Source organism: Danio aesculapii, chromosome 13, assembly GCF_903798145.1.
Source record: "Danio aesculapii chromosome 13, fDanAes4.1, whole genome shotgun sequence".
Taxonomy (NCBI): domain Eukaryota; kingdom Metazoa; phylum Chordata; class Actinopteri; order Cypriniformes; family Danionidae; genus Danio; species Danio aesculapii.
Window position 1 is genome coordinate 2,574,854 of NC_079447.1, and position 20,296 is coordinate 2,595,149.

The 20,296-nt window shown below is 36.9% G+C and overlaps 1 protein-coding gene across 2 annotated transcripts in view; it reads left to right on the forward strand.

Moving 5' to 3' along the window:
• nid1a (nidogen 1a) overlaps positions 1-20,296 on the forward strand; it is a 68,992-nt gene that overhangs the window by 25,957 nt on the left and 22,739 nt on the right. For both annotated transcript variants that reach the window (XM_056470526.1, XM_056470528.1), the window contains exons 7-12: positions 1,550-1,750; positions 3,224-3,445; positions 5,685-5,822; positions 6,259-6,387; positions 14,773-14,916; positions 15,294-15,413. In XM_056470526.1, coding sequence (XP_056326501.1) covers positions 1,550-1,750; positions 3,224-3,445; positions 5,685-5,822; positions 6,259-6,387; positions 14,773-14,916; positions 15,294-15,413 — 954 coding nt within the window. The remainder of the gene's footprint in view (positions 1-1,549; positions 1,751-3,223; positions 3,446-5,684; positions 5,823-6,258; positions 6,388-14,772; positions 14,917-15,293; positions 15,414-20,296) is intronic.

A 20,296-nucleotide genomic window follows, 5' to 3' on the forward strand; every position in this document is an offset into this window, starting at 1 on the left:
TACAAACACTGGTAAATGCTCGACAACACACTTGGGATCAAAGATTATTTCCTTTGTTTTTTTGTATTTACTTAAAAAAATTGTACTATTGTACATTTTGACTTATATAGAGCAAGAGAAGTAAACTTGATCTGCAGAAACGCTTTGATTGACATTCTCCCTGTTTACATGTCATCAGAGGGAGAAAGCCCCGCCCAATATTGACATCTCTTCCTCATTAGTCGGCCCACACGGAATCTGTGCGCACAGAATTCCGCAGATCCGCCCATCATTAATTCTGTTTATTTACTTGAGTAAATGTGTGTAAATCTATATTTATTCAGTTTTTAGATTAATTACAGTAATATTATTGACTAATATGAAAATGTTCATCTGATTTATGTACAATGCCGTTTGTACAGTAATATTTTCTGCCTTTTAGTAGGGTTATTATATGAGAGACTTGCTTTGTTTACCAAATAAAGTGAATCTTATTGGAATTGCATTTTAAACATTAAATAAAAGTTCAAAAGATATAATTTTTTAGTTCATATATTAGGGTTTTAGTTATGATACTCCCAAAATAATTCAGCAGAAATCCGCAGATTTTTACTAAAATTCTCTGCAGAAATAGCAAAAAAACGTCCACAGATTCTGTCTGGCCCTACTCATTAGCATAGGATGTTAGTCCAGTTTTGAATCTGCCACTATGCTGACACACAGGCATTTGTAGCTCCGCCCTCTTTTGAAAAGAGCACTTGAATCTCATTTGAATTTAAAGCGACAGTCACCAAAACGGCACAGGTTGGATCAAATAAGTTTCAGAAAGTTATAAAATATTATTTGTGGAGTATTTTAAGCAGAAACTTCACTACACAATCAGACAGAGACTTATTTTACATCTTATAAAAAGGAGCATAATAGGTCCCTTGTAAAAGTTATTGAATTTCACTCTCTGATTCCTCTCTGACTTCAAAGACTACGTCGAATAGTTCGGACTGCTGAGCGAATCACTGGTACAACCCTTCCTACTCCCCAAGAACTGTACTTATCCAGAGCGAGCAGAAGGGCTGCCAAAATCACTCTGGACCCCTCACACCCAGCACACTGACTCTTTGAACTTTTACCTTCTGGTCGACGCTACAGAGCACCAGAACAGCCCGACACAGAAACAGTTTCTTCCCTCAGGCAATCCATCTCATGAACACTTGATGATAATAATTGCGGAACCAACATCACTACTTGCCATACACTTTTATACACATATACACTTATTTAACAACACACTTTACATGCCAATTTGCACATAACAGCTGCACATATAACGTTGTATATAGTAATAAACACGTGCATACACTTGTCTATTTGTATATTTGCACTCACTACTTACTTCTATTTTTTTTAAATATATTTATGATCTGTTTTTTGTCCTGTCTCTGTAATCCTGTTGCACTGTAGAAGCTCTGTCACCAAAACAAATTCCTCGTATGTGTGAACATATCTGGCAATAAAGCTCTTTCTGATTCTGATTCTTTCGGTATATACCCTGCTTTCATCACCTGTTTCTCAGGCGGAGAGTTCAAACGTCAGGCCGATGTCAGCTTTCAGCCGGGCGGTGAGAAGTTGACCATTTCTCAGGAGTTTAGAGGCATCGATGAGCACGACCATCTGATGGTGGACACCAGACTGGACGGAAAGATTCCTGAGGTTCCTCAAGGAGCCACAGTTCAGATCGACTCCTACTCTGAGATCTACCAGTACAACATCAACTGTGAGTCCAGCCGAGACTAGTGCATGACTTATAGGCCCAATCCCAATTCTACCCCTTGCCTTTACCCCTACCCCTGGTTTTGCACATTCACGTAAAGGTGTCAGGTATCCCTATTCTCTTTAGTCAGGAGATGCACAAATTTAAATATTTTTGGCATTATTAAGAATTTTTACAACAAACAAGCATATGAAGAGTTCAGATGCAAAACCCTCTAAATCCATGAGACTTCTTTTCTTAAAATTAGCATTTTCTATCAGGCTCCTCTAGTTAGGATTAGAAGTTTCATTTTATATGTAATGAACAGGTTATTATCTAGTAAATAAAATAACTTTTTTTCATAAATGTCAATTTGTTTTTTAACAAGGTACATTTTATTTTGCGTCAAAACCAGCTAAATCCACTTGTGCTTTTTTGCAAAAACCTCTAAATCCACCTATCGGGACAAGACAGTGTATTTAGTTGAAAATGAAGATGCAATTAGAATTATTTCCCAAACATAAAACACATTACACAAACCATCTAAAATTAAAAACGCACAAATCTGTCAAGTAAGTGGCGGTTCATTCCGCTGTGGTAAACCAGGGAAAAAGCAGAAGGAAAATGAATGAATGAAATCTGTAAAGTGCATTAATCAATAACATTAAAACTGACATTAATTAAATCTTAACAATCTGTAGTCATTTCTGATATTTGGGATTTAGATTTAATGCAAGTAGAGCAATGTGAACATTGTAAACTAAGATTGGTAGATTTTTACAAAAAAACCTTGCTAAATTTGGCTATCTATAATCCATAAGGATAACTCCTGTATAGTAGACCCACAACATGCTTTCACATCTGTTACACGATGACACTCGAACACCCTGTCAGTAATGTCTAGTGGCTAAGAATGAGCTTTTTACAGTGTCTGCTAAAATGTTAATGGTTTTTTTTGTGTGTTTGCATAGATGAATATGGCCATGGTGTAAATACACAGTACAGTTATGAGCTTCTTGAAAAAAAATCATAAACATTCAAGATAATGTAACCAAATAAAAGCCTGAATTATAAGATATAATGCAACAACGGTTTTCACAGTATTGACAAAAATCATTTATTCAAACCAGTAATTTTTCTTTTAAAGTTGTAGTTCACCACTTAGTCACCTTCAGATAATTTTAATAATTTATCAAAAGAAGATATTTTGAAGAATGTTGGAAAATTGTACCCACTGAAATCCATAGTAGAGGAAAAATACAATGGAAGTCAGTGTCTGAGGCTTTCCAACAGCTTTCAATAGTCTTCAACAGACAAAAATAAGCTTATAAATGTTTGTAACGAATGGAACATGAGTGTATAGTGTGAAAATTATTATTATTTTTGCATGAACTGTCCTTTTAACAATGTAACATGCTTTTCCTATAAGTTAAATCACAGTACTATAGTAAGTATAACTGCAATGAAAACTATTGAATGTTTATCTTCTCTTTTCAGTGATCACCTCTTCGTCCACACGGGAGTATGTGATCAGTCTGCCGGACGGTTCGACTCAGAGCAGAAGCTACAAATTCAGAGAAACCATCACATTTCAGGGCTGCCAGTTTGATGAAGTGCCGTCCACACAGATGCTCAGCGTGGAGCAGGTGTTCGTCATGTACGATATGGGTGCACAACTCCTACGTTACGCCATGAGTAACAAGATAGGAGACGTCAATGGTGAGCACTCATCTGACAGAGTAGTGCTCTTTTAAGGGGTCATTTTAATTCTGATTTTATTTCTTCTCCTATGTGGTTCGTGTACGTGTAAGCAGAAAAAATACACCAATATTTTTTTTCTTACCAATATTACAGTTATTTTCTGATGATTTACTCCAATCTTTAGATGTATTTATGTCCAATCTCACACACCAAACTTATATATTTTTCTGATTTAGTTGGCTAAACTTTATAGTCTCCTTCCAATTTATGTTTTGATTACATACACCAAAGTTTACAGTTTTATTCCTATCTATATTCTGTTTTCAACTCCATACGTATACAGTGGGAAAATAATATAGAACTCTACCATTTTTCTCAGAAAACATATTTATAAAGGTGCTGTTGATGTTGGTAACAACCAAAGAAATCCATATATGCAAAAAAAAAACTAATTAGTTTACAAATTAAGTTATGTGTAATAAAACACTTTAACACATGAAGAAAGGGAGGTGTAGTTCAGCAGTGAAAGCCCAGACAGCAGCTGAAATCTCTCAGTAGTTCTTCAGCAACCCTCTGCCCTTCCTCAGTGTAAATGAATATCAGCTGCTTCAGTCCAACATCTACATTAGCAGGAGGATGAAGATGAAGCCAGTGTGGACGTTTCAGCAGGGCAATGATCCAAACACAGCCAAGGAGACTCTCAGATGCTTTCAGAGAAAGAAAATCAAGCTGTAGAATGGCCCAGCCAATCATCTGATCTGAATCCAATAAAAAATTTAAAATTAAAGCTCAGATTTGATTTACGAGACCCACAGAACCATCAAGATTTTGACACTGTTGAAGTCTGTGGAAAAACTCACACCTGAGCAATGCATGTGACTTCATTCTCCATAAGAGAGAATAAATGCCTCCATGATAGTCTTTAAGCTGCCATCATTAAAAAAGTCTTTTATATAAAGTATTAAATACGTTTCAGTAGTTCAGCACTTTCTCCTGGTGTCATTTCATTCTTATTACACATAACCTATTATTTTTATGTTTGTATTGTTTGGGTTTTTACCAAAATCTGGTTCAATTCCATGTCAACAGCTGCTTTAGAAATATTATTCCCAGGAAAAACATGCCAATGTGTTCAATACTTATTTTCCCCGTTATATTTTTTTCACACGTTTGTATTTTGATCATGTATGCCAAATTGTACAGTTTTATTCACATCTGTATTCTAATTACTTTATTTACATCTGTAATCTGGTTAGATACACCACCAAACTACAGATGTATTCTTCGCTGTATTCTGATTACACAGACCAAACTTTACTGATCTATTCACATCTCGGATCTGGTTACATACACCAGACTTTACAGTTTTATAACTCTGTATTCTCAGTTCATATGCCAACTTTACAGATTTAATTACATCTATAATCTGCTTATATTTACCTAATCTTTCTATTCTATGACGTTCTATTCTATGATACATATGATGCATATCTATTATTATGAAGTACACCAAGCTTTAACAGTTTAAACATATTTATTAATTGCCTGATTTATAGGACATATATAGGACAAATATTAGATGAAAGCTGTAAACTTCTGGCTGTTTACTGTGTTTTGTTAATTAATAACAAGGAAGAGCAAGATTATTTTGTGCATTTCACACTCAATGGTAATCCAAATTGCTTTACATAAATAAAAATAAAAGAGACATTAATTAATTCATTCATTCATTCATTTTCCTTCGGCTTAGTCTCTATTTCAAAGGTCGCCACAGCAGAATGAACTGCCAACTATTCTAGCACATGTTTTACGCAGTGGATGCCCTTGCACCTGCAACCCAGTATTGAGAAACACCCATACACATCCATTCACACATTCAGTTCATTTAATAGCGCATGTGTTTGGACTGTGGGGGAAACCGGAGGAAACACACCAACACAGGAATAACATGCAAACTCCACACAGAAATGACAACTGACCCAGCCGGGACTCGAACCAGCGACCTTCTTGCTGTGAGGCGACAATGCTAACCATAAAGGAGACATACAAGTATCAAATACAGTGACTTGAAATACAAGTACAAGAAATAACAGCTAGAAAAATATTAAAAACAGATTAAAAATGGGGTTAAAAGGAATGAAATGGAGAGCTAAAGTGATGGCGTGGTGTTTTTAATGTAATTAAATTAATTTATTTTCATTCTCCCCTTTTAATATGTTTTAGGATATACCAATTGATTCTTTTTCCACATCCACAGGTGGACAAAGTGAAGAAAACGCCTGTTTTACTGGCAGACACGGCTGTGATACTAACGCTGTCTGCAAACCTGGACAAGGAAACCAGTTCACATGCGAATGCGCCGCAGGCTTTACCGGAGACGGACGCGCTTGCTACGGTATAAATTAAATCAACCCTCAGTCCATCATTTCAATTAAAACCATTTCCGATTTCATTTCCCTGTTAAAACAGCCACTAATCTGCTTCCTTCCCAAGGAAAATCAGTTTTTTTGTTCATGAACGTACAACTCTACTTCCTAAGGGGCCGTTTCTGAAGCAATCTTTTAATCAGACGTCAAAATTGTCTCCATGTCTGCAAAAAATCGTCCAGCAGACCTCTAAGGATGTGACCCATCCCTTGATGCCTTGAGGAAATTGCACAAAAACAGGACAGACTTTATCTTTAAAAAGCCGTAATTATGAGAACCGATGCTATCATTGGTAGGAAGTCCGAGGAAGTGTTTTGTTTATGATAGCATTTAAGCAGTTTATCTCTGTCTGTTGTCGAAATCCTCAAGCTCATCAAGTTTCATCTGTGTTTTTTTCCTCATCAGACATCGATGAATGCAGGGAAACCCCCCAGATCTGTGGGCAGAATTCCATCTGTAATAACCAGCCGGGAACGTTTCGCTGCGAGTGTCTGGACGGCTTTCAGTTCGCCAGTGATGGACAGACGTGTGTCGGTATGTGAGTTAATCAGTATGCCTACATCTGTTTGTAGGCTTATTCCTTCATGCATGCGCACATTTGTGCAGGTGGAGTAGAAGATTAGTTCCTTTTTCGAGTCTTCTATCGGGTTTGAGTCATTCGTTCATCACGTGAAAGACAGAAGGCAATCATATGCATTTAGAGCTGGAAAAAGATTTGGGTTTGAGTCATCTCTCTTTACATGCTGTCACGTGAATGAACGACTCAACCAGAAGACTCAAAAGGTGAACTAATCATGGCTCCTTTCAGCTCAGACTGTGGTTAAGCATATATGGAACTGTCAGTGTGAGGTGAACGAGCCACTCAAATTTGAAGACCTGTCAGAACAGGTGAGCTGACATAATCATAGACAAAAGAGCAGGTAAACAATAAATGTTTATTTTCTCTTTCTTATGGGATTCTAGTTATGACTTGATTGTAGTGTGATCTACGTTTAGTGTAATTGTAGATAAGTTTGGAAGCAGCTTCATCTCAATGAACAAGACTGTTGCTAGACATAAAGCTCCACTAGGGCACAGCTTCCCCTAAAATAAAAAATACATATATATATATATATATATATATATATATATAAAATAACAGTATATAAATAACAGTATTGTTATTGTGCAATTGTTATTCTACATGAATAACATTATTGTTATTGTGCAATTGTTATTCTACATGAATAACAGTATTGTTATTGTGCAATTATTATTCTAAATAAATAACAGTATTGTTAATACACTAATTAATTATTAATAATTTTTTTATTGACACAACTGGAGTGATGCTAAGATAATTTAAGAAATCTTTTGCATGAATATTAATTTCATTAGAATTAAATTCTTCAGACAATTCTACAGAAGTTTTTATAGAATTATCAGTTGTGTGTTGTCTTATACCCGACTCATGGCCGAGAATTAGATTTATTCAGTCGTACCTCCCAAACTCATCCTCATCCCTTTTTTTGCTTCATACAAAAAATCCATCAGGAGCCATGCATGCTAGGTCTAAATAAGACTGTATCACCACCATGTTAGACCACCATCTCCACACCAGATAAATACGATCCAGCCCCAGATGCCAGATCTTGTCACAAAATATCTGTTTTTCTAGGTATATGGACAACAAGTCATCAAAGTTTCCAATGCCTAAACCTGTTAACCAGTATTCAACTGAATTAACAGTCCCCTATTAATATAGGAGTTGACTGAGAAAACCAGAGAGGAGCAGAAGCAGGAGACAAAGTCATGATGATAAAGAAAGAGCAGAGTTAATCTTAGTTGCCCTGGATAAATCCAACAAGTGTTATTATACCACAAGCAACAGCAATGGAAAATTACTGCTTCACAACATCATCCAGAGACAATACAGACCTTGAAATGGAGACATTCTCTTATCTCTTACTCGTGAAAACCAGTGTCGCTTGAATCCACAGTCATAAGATTATAACAATAAGGAAAAATGGAAATAACAATGAATATATTAATATATATATATATATATATAATTGTAATATAATCTTTTTATAATATTATCATATAATTAATTAATATATGAATATATTTTAATAAATATATTAAAATAGTAATAATAAAAGATAAAATGACAAATAATAATCAATCATTAACTAATGATCAATAAAATGATATAATGATAATTATAGAAATGATCATATGATTAAAGAAAATAATTAAATGAAGAATAAATTAATATAAACAATTGAAAATAAAACATAACACAAATGAATGGTTGCTTTCTTGAAACAACACACACATAAGTTTGCTTCAAGGATTCTCAGATCCCTAGTTAGATTCTTCAACCATATTATTTAAACTTTGTTTTGTCGACTTGCAAAACTCTCTGCATGCCAACACCTCACATAAAAGACTGTTACGCTGGTTTCACAATGCATGAGCGGCACATGAGCAGCTCGGCTATTTTTCGGCGTGTATGTTCACAGCTGGGACACCAGATCAAAGAAGCGCGTCCGCGTCAAGCAGGAGCGATGAGTGAGTGATAAGGGTTTTTTTTTTTTTGCACACATTCTCGGTTTGCTTTTTGATTAAACTACACTTCTTATACCAGCGTTGGTTCGGTTACATAGAGAATAACGTCTTTATTCTGGCATCACCACTCTGAATAAATACACTTGCATATAAAGTAAATCGTATCTGAAAGCATTTACTGGGGCACAGGCGATTTTTAAAAAGGGGTCTAGCGGCGCCCCGGATGAGACTCAAAGGTCTGAGTAAGTAAAATGATCCGAACTTCTCAAAACTAGCTTTACTGTTACTTGTTTTTATTTTCTAGTTGTCTTCCCAATAAAGTGAATGAGAAATATTTGTGTTAGGAATAATTGACTGTGGCTGCAAGGTGGCACAGTGGGTAGCACATTCGCCTCAAAGCAAGAAGGTTGCTGGTTCGAGCCTTGGCTGGGTCAGATGGCGTTTCTGTGTGGAGTTTGCATGTTCTCCCCGTGTTCGTGTGGGTTTCCTCCGGGTGCTCCGTGTTCCCCCACAGTCCAAAAACATGTGGTATAGGTGAATTGGGTAGGCTAAATTGTCCATAGTGTGTGTGTGTGTGTGTGTGTGTGTGTGTGTGTGTGTGTGTGTGTGTGAATGGGTGTGTGTGAATGGATGTGTGTGTGGACGTTTCCCAGTTGTGGGTTGCAGCTGGAAGGGCATCCGCTGCGTAAAACATATGCTGGATAAGTTGGCGGTTCATTCCGCTGTGGCGACCCCGATTAATAAAGGGACTAAGCCGAAAATGAATGAATGAATGTATAATTGACTGTGGGCTGTTAAATTATTAGAAAATAATGCACACATGACGGGGTGATGTGGTGAGTAGAGGTCTTCATAGGTACAAAAATTTAACCCTGAACCCATTCAGACCCCATGAAAGGCTTTAAATGCACTGATCCTGACATGGACCTGAACCTGGCTGGAAAACACATGTCCGACTTATTAGCACAAAGCTGCTGTTAATGATAATAAATATTTTACTAAAAAAACATTTTTGGCTTAACTAATGTAAGAAGCCTTCTCCCTGACTGCTCAAGAGCACGTGATCTGAGCGACATTCATTTATTGATTTATTTTTATTCGTCAAAACAAAAATTTTAGATCATCGTCTATATCACAGTTTAGAGTTTACGGCAATGACTGACGCATTAGTATTACATTCAAGTTCCATTATCTGACCACTGCTTTAAGTACCTGAGGTAATGTGTGTGTGTGTGTGTGTGTGTGTGTGTGTTTGTTTTACCACCTTATTTACTGCTTACATCCCATCCTAATTGGGTTGCAGCTGGAAGGGCATCCGCTGCGTAAAACATGTGCTGGATAAATTGGCGGTTCATTCTGCTGTGGTGACCCCGGATTAATAAAGGGACTTAGCCGAAAAGAAAATGAATGAATGAATGAATGAATCCCATCCTAATTTTACAAGTTGTAAGTTACAAAACACATGCAAAGTGCTGTCGACTGATCACTGGATCGTGTTCTCTGAGCCAGATCGATATATATATATTATAACACATATAAACTGGCATCCGACCCAGACCAGATTGATCATTTAAAATATGTGGGTAAGGTCCCAGGTTCTCGGGTCTTGGGTCCGCTGTGAAGACCTCTAGTGGTGAGTGTCAATACAACCCTGACTGTGTATTATTTTATAATAGTATATTGGATGGAGCGAATTATTTTACTGCCTGAACTACTGTGTGTGTTTATCTGAAAATAACAGCAAAATGTAAAATGTGCCAATCAGCCAATCAGAATCAAGCATTCAACAGTATAAACATGGTCATTATACCATCACTAAAATGAGAAATCTATAATGATGACCTGAAACGTTTTGGACAGTATTGTATTTTCTGATAATATGTCTATGTTGTTGATTTGATTTCTGATTTTATTCATTAATTTCTAACAGTATAATGCACTCTTAAAAACAATTATTCAAACACAAATACATTTCATCATAATCTGTTGATATTCTTGTATGTGTAAACCTAAAAATAACTATTGATTTTAACCATATGGTATAGCTATGTCAAACTCAACGGTTTAATTTACAGTTTATTCTGCGTTCTGATTACATACAGCAATCAATTTTTTATTCATCTGTATTTAATTAACATATATATATATATATATATATATATATATATATATATTGATAAAACCATGCCATTATTCAGTTTATGAAATTAATTTTAGTTAATTGGCATTATAATTGCATGGCTACAGCTCTATAGGAATGGACAATCTTTACAAACAAGAAGATGTGATTCTCATGGGAAAGACGTTGAGGTTTTTCTTAGGAAGGATTCATCGTCAGATCCTCCAAGACAAGGCTGAGGTTAAAAGGAAAGCACATGAAGATTTACATCTGAGTCTTTAGCTTTTGATGTAGCTGTGAAGACAAAGAAACCAGACGAAATTCCCTACAGAGGAAGTCACTCATCTGAAGCTCATTATTGCTCATTATTCCAGTCTGCAGCTGATCTTTAAGTTAAGCTGATCCTGAGTTAACATGGTTATCAGTGTCAGTTTTATACTTTATTTTATTACAGTTTAAGTCAGGCATGGGCAAACTCGATCCTGGAGGGCCGGTGTCCCTGCAGAGTTTTGCTCCAACACTAATCAAACACACCTGAACACCCTAATTAGTGTCTTCAAGATCACTAGAAAGCTACAAGCAGGTGTGTTTGATTAGGGTTGGTGCAAAACTATGCAGGGACACCGGCCCTCCAGGATAGAGTTTGCCCATCCCTGGTTTAAGTGCTTGATTGGCATTATTGCCCTTAAATACAATATTGCTGAAGTGTTACACAAAACAAGTAATACAAGAAATGTATTTACAGAATGAGCATAAGAGTAATGACTTATATATTGTTTTCCCATTTTCATTTTCTTAAAATATCAACAAAAATTTTATTCAGTGTTTATATTGCAAAAAAACATTCATTTATTCATTAATTTTCCTTTGGCTTGGTCTCCATTTCAGCGCATGTGTTTGGACTGTGGGGAAAACCGGAGCACCTGGAAGAAACCCACGCCTGCACAGGGAGAACATGCAAACTTCCCACAGAAACACCTAATGACCCAGCCGGGACATGAACCAGTGATCTTCTTGCTGTAAGGCAACAGTGCTAGCCACTGAGCCACTGTACCGCCTTGAAGTGCAATTAACTAGGTTAATTAGGTTAACTCGCAAGTCATTGGACAACTTGTTTCCTCTGTAGCCAATTGAAAATGATAATTTCTCAAAAATATCTTCGATATTACTATCTAATGATATTAACCTTAGTTTTTTTAAGTGAAGTTTATTTATAAACTAATTTCCAGAGGAACACGCACTTATGCTTGATAGCCTTATTAGCTAACGCACTATTCACCAATCAGACGATTCCTAAATCACTATAAATAACCAGAGTATCTTACCTTAGCCATCTTCATCTTGAAGAGTCCTTCCTTCCACCCCTACTCCTCCTTTTTTCTTGTCAGGGCAGCACGGAGGCTCAGTGGTTAGCATCATTGCCTCACAACAAGAATGTCACCGGCTCAGATCTTACATGGCCAAGTCGGCATTTCTGTGTGGAGTTTGCATGCTCTCCGGTTTCCTCCCACAGACCAAAAACATGTAACAGAAGTAAATTGACAACTAAATCGACATCATAGACAAGCGTTGAATTCAGCATACACTCTCCATAGCTATATATAATCGACATTAATTATTACCTACCTGAGCTCAAACTCTCCTCTCACCCTGCAACGGGAGGGAGCCCCAGGCTCGAGGATCTCACAAGCTCAGGGCTCTCTCCCGGGACAGCATGCCAAACACATTTTATAATCAATCATCAGCTAAGTGTGAACTCTTGAAATATATATTTTAAAACTCCAAATCAAACTAAAAGATATAAGACTGAACATATAACGGGAAATACTGAGAAAAAGCACTTGGGAAATATTTGAAAAGGAATACAAATTTAACAGGAGGGTGATGCATCGAACACCACAAATGTCAAATAATAATATGAATAAAAGCTCCAAATAGATTGCTCCTTTGATGAGCAATGCATGTGGTTGTATTGAGATCTGTGACTTTTAATTTTAGAGTTTGAGTCATACTTCTTTGAAAAGAAAAAGGTCTATAAAGCAAGTAAATATGATATCTCATCAAAAGATTGCTTTCCATTCAGTCTCTTTTCTGTCTAGGATACTTCTGTCAGATACTTGTGTTTTAAATTTGGATCACTGAGTACGTTTGCATGGACACCAACACTCTCATTTTAATAGGATTAAGACAATACTCTAATTAAGAGTCTACCATGTAAACAGAGATTTTTGATGAGTTTAATCTGACTAAAATCATAAACTAAACAGAAATCGAATTAAGACATGTGGAGTGTGCATATGAAGAGTTCAGATGCAAACCCTCTAAATCCGTCAGACCTCTTTTCTTGTAAATGAGCATTTTCTATCAGGCTCCTCTGATTAGGCTCAGGAGTTTCATTTTATAGACAATGATAAGGTTATTAGCTGGTAAATAAAATAACCTTTTTTTCATAAATATCACTTTAGACAATTCTTTGTTTTTTAACAAGGTACATTTTATTTTGTGTCAAAACCAGCTAAATTCACTTGTGCTTTTTATGCAAAAACCTCTAAATCCACCTATCGGGACAAGACTGTGTATTTAGTTGAAAATGAAGATGCCATTAGAAATTATTTTACCAAACATAAAACATTTTACACAAACCACCTAAAATTTTAAATATATAAATCTGTGAAGTAAGTGGCGGTTCATTCTGCTGTGGTAAACCAGGGATAAAGCAGAAGGAAAATGAATGAATGAAGTCTGTAAAGTGCATTAATCAATAACATTAAAACTGACATTAATTAAATCTTAACAATCTGTTGGCATCTCTGATATTTGGGATTTAGATTTAATGCAAGTAGAGCAATGTAAATATTGTAAACTAAGCTTGTTAGATTCAAATAATGTAGTTTAAAACATTGTGAAACATCAATATCTGTGCATTGTCCATTAATTTAAAAAGCTTATCAGACGTATGGGTAATATGAAGTAATTTAAATAATGTAAAGTTTTATACATTATATTTATCTTTTAAACAAATAGCTCACATTAGCAGATAAATCACAAGGTAGGCCTAATGGGCAAAAAGAGGATGCCTCTCAGACAATTTTAGAAGCTGTCATTCATTCATTCTCGCCAATCTTAAAGTTTTGGTCCCGTGTTTATCCTCATAGCATCCATGTGGGATAAAAGAACGACATCTTAACTCAGTCTTTTGTGAAATGCAGTTGCCGTTTAATGTATAGTAAATCGGACTCATTCAAAGTAGCATCGCTGCGGAAAAACACATTACGAATGCATGCTACACTTTTGACTGTACAGTGTGTTTTCTTTTTCTTATAATGCACAGAGTTTTGAGGTATGAGACGTTTTCATTTGCCATTCACTGACACTGACAGCGCGCTGCTACATTGAAAACACATGATTTAATTAGCTCCTTCTGATTGGTTCTCGGGATATAGCGGCTTTTGCTGTCAAAGGCAAGTGGCGTTTAGAGGCTTTTGCCAAAAAACTGTTATTTCTGAATGCGATTTAGATGATTTAAAGCAAATCTATTTGTTGATGGTGTACTACATGCCTAAAGCATTCACTCATTGCCATTGTCTCAGTTTTGGCGGAAGTGGCGTTTAGCGGCTTTTGCATCTGAACTCTTCATATATTAGTGGCATTATTAAAGTGCAGTACAGACATGTAAACACCGCAGTCAAACTATTACCATCATGTAGGACTTTTCGCTACAGTTTGCAACAAAACACACACACAGCTGTTTGTCAGGTGTTTGATGACAAACAAAGGAGAACACCTTCAAGCAAGAGAGCATGAAAACGATGTCTATGCTTTCATCCAGTACCTCTGAGTTTGTGGCGGGGGCATGAATGAAAATTTAGCTAATGAAATGGCAGAGGAGGACTCTTGCATGAGAATTTGTATCCGTCGTCATCTGTTTGCATGCATAGTGTGTAAAATGAACTGCAGGTGAACAAAAATAAAAAATGAGACGCCCAAAATCACATATGGTGCTATCATGACGAATACAAATTGTTTTTGTGTGAAACACCGGAAGAAACTAGTGTCGAATGCTGACGTATGTACTATAACATGTAAAACAGTATCATGAAAGGCGCATTCAAAAAGCAACACTTGTAAACACCATCCTATTATTGTCTTATTCAGGCAAATAATTAGATTACTGATGTCCATATAAACATAGTCAAAGTTATAATTGGGATTGAGAATGTTATTGAATGAGTTGTTGTGTTGCTCTGCAGAAGTGCACCGTCCTGTAGATCCGTGTCGGAGCGGCACGCATGACTGTGACGTACCTGAGCGCGCTCGCTGCAGCTACACTGGAGGATCCTCATACATCTGCACCTGTGCACCAGGATTCATGGGAGACGGCAGACGCTGTCAGGGTGGGTCTGAGTACTGAGAACTCATACTCCAATAAAAGTACCTTGCCAATTAAATATTAGTGCAACTAGAGCAAAAGTATCTGTTGTAAACACTACTCCAAGTATGAGTAAAAGTACCACTACTAAAAGTACTCGAGTAGGGGGTATTAGACTGTGACTGAATGATTCCACCTCATACCCTGCACATTAAACATGTAGCTTACATCAGTGCCATTTTCTTTTGAAGGTGTTTCTGTAGTGTAGATGAAAAGCCATGGGTGGCACCGTACTGTAACTTACAAAGAAACTGCAGATTTTTTTTCTTTTTTACTGTAATTAATTGAATGAAGATAATTTTTATGTTCTTCAAAAAATTTCTCCAATTGTTTTTCTCTCAGACATCGATGAGTGTCAGGTGAACCAGTGTCATGAAAATGCTGTTTGTTTCAACACACCCGGATCTTTCTCCTGCCAGTGTAACCCTGGTTTCCATGGCGACGGTTTCCACTGCTCTACAGGTAAATACCAGCTTTAAAGTCGGCATGAAACGGAAGTTAAGATCATCCTTTTTTCCCTATATCGTGACATACATCCATTCAAAATGGTCCTGAAATGAGAAAAAAGGTAGGGAGGTGCATGATTTGGATTGTTGGAAGATGGGCATTGCTAACAAAATAAAATTAATGAATGGATGAAGGCAGAGCAGAAACAAGGCACACCCTATATGAGCCCCGCCCTATAGGACTCATATCGCTGCCCTAAGGACTAATAGCCCCGCCCTAAAGGACTAATAGGCCTGCTATATAGGACTGATAGCTTCGCCCTAAATGACTAATAGCCCCACCCTATAGAACTAATAACCTTGCTCTAAAAGACTAAAAGCCCTGCCCCAAAGGACTAATAGCCCCACCCTAAAGCACTAAATCTCCACCCAAAATTACTGACAGCCTCGCCCTAAATGACTAATAGCCCGCCCTATAAGACCAATAGCCCCACCCTAAAAGACTAACAGCCTTGCCTTAAAGGACTAATAACCCCACCCTAAAGGACTGATAACCCTGCCCTAAATGACTGATAGCCTCGCCCTAAATGACTAGTAGCCCCGCCCTACAAGACCAATAGCCCCACCCTAAAAGACTAACAGCCTTGCCTTAAAGGACTAATAACCCCACCCTAAAAGACTGATAACCCCACCCTAAATGACTGATAGCCTCGCTCTAAAGGACAAATAGCCCAGCCCTATAGGACTAATAGCCCTGCCCTAAAGGACTGATATCCCCACCCTAAATGACTTATAGCCCCACCCTAAAGGACTAATAGCCCTGCCCATATAAGATTAATAGCCCCGCCCTAAAAGACTAACAGCCCTGCCTTACAGGACTAATAGCCCCACCCTAAAGGACTGATAACCCCGTCCTAAATGACTGATAGCCTCGCCCTAAAGGACTAATAGCCCTGCCCTATAGGACTAATAGCCTCGCCCTAAATGATTTATAGCCCCACCCTATAGGACTAATAGCCCTGCCCTAAAGGACTAATAGCCCCGCCCTAAATGACTAATAGCCCTGCCCTAAAGGACTAATAGCCCCACCCTAAATGACTATTAGTTCTGCCCTAAAGGACTGATAGCCCCACCCTAAATGACTAATAGCCCCGCCCTATAGGACTAATAGCCCTGCCTGATAGGACTAATAGCTCCGCCCTAAATGATTAATAGCCCCACCCTATAGGACTAATAACCTTGCTCTAAAAGACTAATAGCCCTGCCCCAAAGGATTAATAGCCCCACCCAAAAGGACTGATAACTCCGCCCTAAATTACTGATAGCCTCGCCCTAAAGGGACTATAGGACCAATAGCCCCACCCTAAAAGACTAACAGCCCCGCTTTAAAGGACTAATAGCCCCATCCTAAAGTACTGATAGCCCCACCCTAAAAGACTGATATCCCCACCCCAAATGACTTATAGCCCCAACCTATAGGACTAATAGCCCCGTCCTAAAGGACTGATAGCCCCACCCTAAAGGACTGATAATCCCTCCCTAAATTACTGATAGCCTTGCCCTAAAGGACTAATAGCCCCACCCTAAAAGACTAATAGGCCTGCCCTAAAGGACTTATAGCCTTTATGAGAATTTCATGTGACCAGGAAGTGAAAAAAGTTGTTTCGAGGACGAGAGAAAGTTATGATATGGGATTTAATGATTTTGAGGGCAAATAATTTTTTACAAAATAAAGAAGTACACAGATTCATAATTTCTAACAAGCACTGCTATATGCAAATACAAATAAGAAGAGTGAATTTTTGAAGTCAGTGTAGATCTTGTGCTCGTTCTTCTCATTTACTCAGACCATGAATCTCCACATCTGCTTTGCTGGTTCATACCACTGAATACCACAATTACAGGCATTTTGTAGAAAAATTTATTAGGGATTTTGGACAGTGTGGTTTGTGCATCATTGCTTGAACATCAAGTCTTAAAGGCATAATCCACATGAAAGGAAGATATTTTGAAGAATGTTGGAAACTGCTAGCCATTGACTTCAATTGTAGGAAAAAATAGATTCTTCAAATGACCTTTTTTGGGTTCAACAGAATAAAGAAACCCAAGTAGCTTTGAAACAAATAGAGGATGAGTAAATGATGACAGAAGTTATTTATTTTTATTTTATTTTAATGGGTCATTGCAATAAATACCACAGAAAAACAGCAACATTACAGGCAACACCAGAAAATGTACTAGCACAGTGTGGTTTGTGCATCATTGCTTGAACATCAAGTGTTGAAGGGATAATCCACATGAAAGGAAGATATTTTGAAGAATGTTGGAAACTGCTAGCCATTGACTTCAATTGTAGGAAAAAATAGATTCTTCAAATGACCTTTTTTGTGTTCAACAGAATAAAGAAACTCAAATAGCTTTTGAACAAATAGAGGATGAGTAAATGATGACAGAAGTTATTTATTTTTATTTTATTTGACTGGGTCATTGCAATAAATACCACAAAAAAACAGCAACACTACAGGCAAGACCAGAAAATGTACTAGCACAGTGTGGTTTGCGTGTCATTGCTTAAACATCCAGCTTTAAAGGGATAATTCACCCAAAATTTAACATTTAACCAAGATTTACTACTCAAAGTATGAACAAACGTATTATGTAACCAAGATTTACTCACCCTTTCTTTTTTTTTCTTTTCTGAAAAGTTTCTTTTCTCTGTTGAACACAAAGGGAGATGTTTTGATTAAAGATGGAAACCTGTAACCATTGACTTCTGAAGTAGGAAAAACAAATAATATGGAAGTCAATCCATATTATTCACATAGATCACATCAATTAAATTGGATAATATTGATGTGATCCAAGACCTGTGAAGACAACTTCTATAGGTATCCATAATCCTGGACCAGGCCGTATCCTGAGCTGATGCTGTGGGGGTCATGGAGGAGTGGAGAACATGAGACTGATTCCTGAAAGACCACAGTGACAGACGAGTCCTGTCGGCCTGCCGATTCACACCTGCAGCTTCTCCACGATGACGTCCAGCGTTTTTCTAGCCTCTGGTGCCTAGACTGCAGCTCTAAACAAGAAGTTTGGCCAGAGGAGAAATGGTCGTGCCCAACTAAACCTGGTTTCTCTCAAGGTTTTTTTTTTCTCTAAATTTTTCTTCCTCGCCACTGTCGCCACTGGCATGCTTGGTGAAAATAAAACCACAGTGAACTGAGCTAAACTGAACTTCAACTCTGAAAACTGGACGGACACTGTTTCAGTTTACTAGAACTTCTATGTTAAGCTGCTTCGACACAATCCACATTGTAAAAGCGCTAGAGAAATAAACATGGATTGGAAGTCGATGGCTGCGGTTTCATTCTTCAAAATATCTTCTTTTTTGTTTTCAGCAGGAGAAAAAAAAACTATGTTTGGAACAAGCAAAAAAATGGTCAATTATGAAAGAATTTGACTTTAATTGTTTCTTTTTTTATTTATTTACTCTCTATATTTGTTTTATTTAATTTTTTCATAAGAAGCAGCTCATTACACTGTTATTCAGAAGCTCTTTTCACCCCCAGTTCATACTACAAACCTTATCAGTTGTTCTAATGATGGATGACCCTCAACTCTTTAAATATTACAACATGACCTGACCTCTCGACCCCTGAGTTATGCCACGGTTTAACCCTGTCAGCATGAATATAAACCCCGACAGCTGCTTGTCTGCTGGGAACTGGCCAGTTGCTTGAGTTTCTCAGAGGTTTAAGAGGCAAGCATGAAATGCAAATTGTTGAATATTTGAGTCTGTTTACAAGCTGGAAAGATGTCTGTGTATCTGTAAGGCTGTGCAATAGGGCTGCACGATTCTGGCTAAAATGAGCATCACTTTTTTTTTTTTGCATAAAATCAAGATTTTTCTCAAGATTCTGTAGATAAAATAAAATAAAAAGTTAATAATTCATAAATAAGGTTTAATATGAGTATCCTATTATTATTGTAATTTCTCAAACATATGGTAAAACAACACTAATAATATTAGGCCTATGTGTAGCTCTATTGTTGGTTAAACGCGACATTTTGTATAGACTTTGAATGGTGGACTTGAACACACTTTAAATATGTCCTGGTCATTAATGCACAGTAAGGTGAGACATCAGAATGCAGCTATTCATAATTCTAAAGTTGAATCATTATGTTTGAGACATTTGATTGCCATTTGTCATTGACAACATTATTAGACCATTTTTTCACTGGTAAAATCAGACATTTGTCGTTATCAGATTCCTTCTTGCATTATATTCAACATTATATAGGCTAGAGTAGTTATACTGACACTGTTAAACATTTATTTTCACTCACAACTCTTTGTGTTCGCTATGAAAGAAAGAAAAACATATCAAATGTTTGTCTAATCATAACTTTACAATGCGATATGATCATTTAAATGATGTGCGCAGTTTTGGTTTCACTTTCACTGCGGAGTGTGATTCATGTCATGGTTGCCGTCACTCTCCGAAAAAAAACGACGGCCTTTGTGCTACTGCCGAACTGGAAAATATAATTGGCTGAACCGTAGAGATGCTAAATTAAGATCGTGTGGGGGGTCGAATCGAGATCACAATCTTTTTTCAGTTAATCGTGCAGCCCTACTGTGCAATATAATATATAAAAAGTCTATTATTTCATATTACACTCTTACCGTTTATTTTGTGGTGTCGTAAAATACATAGTTTATGATAATATCTTTTCTAGCATTTGGATGAGTTTAAAAACAATTCTGAAATGTGAATAAGAGATGCTAGAAAGACGCTACAATGTTTACATTTTGCATTTTATTTAGTAATATTTTATGTTGGACATGTAATCATTAGTTTTTGTAAAGTGTTTTATATTTCATATTATTTCTTT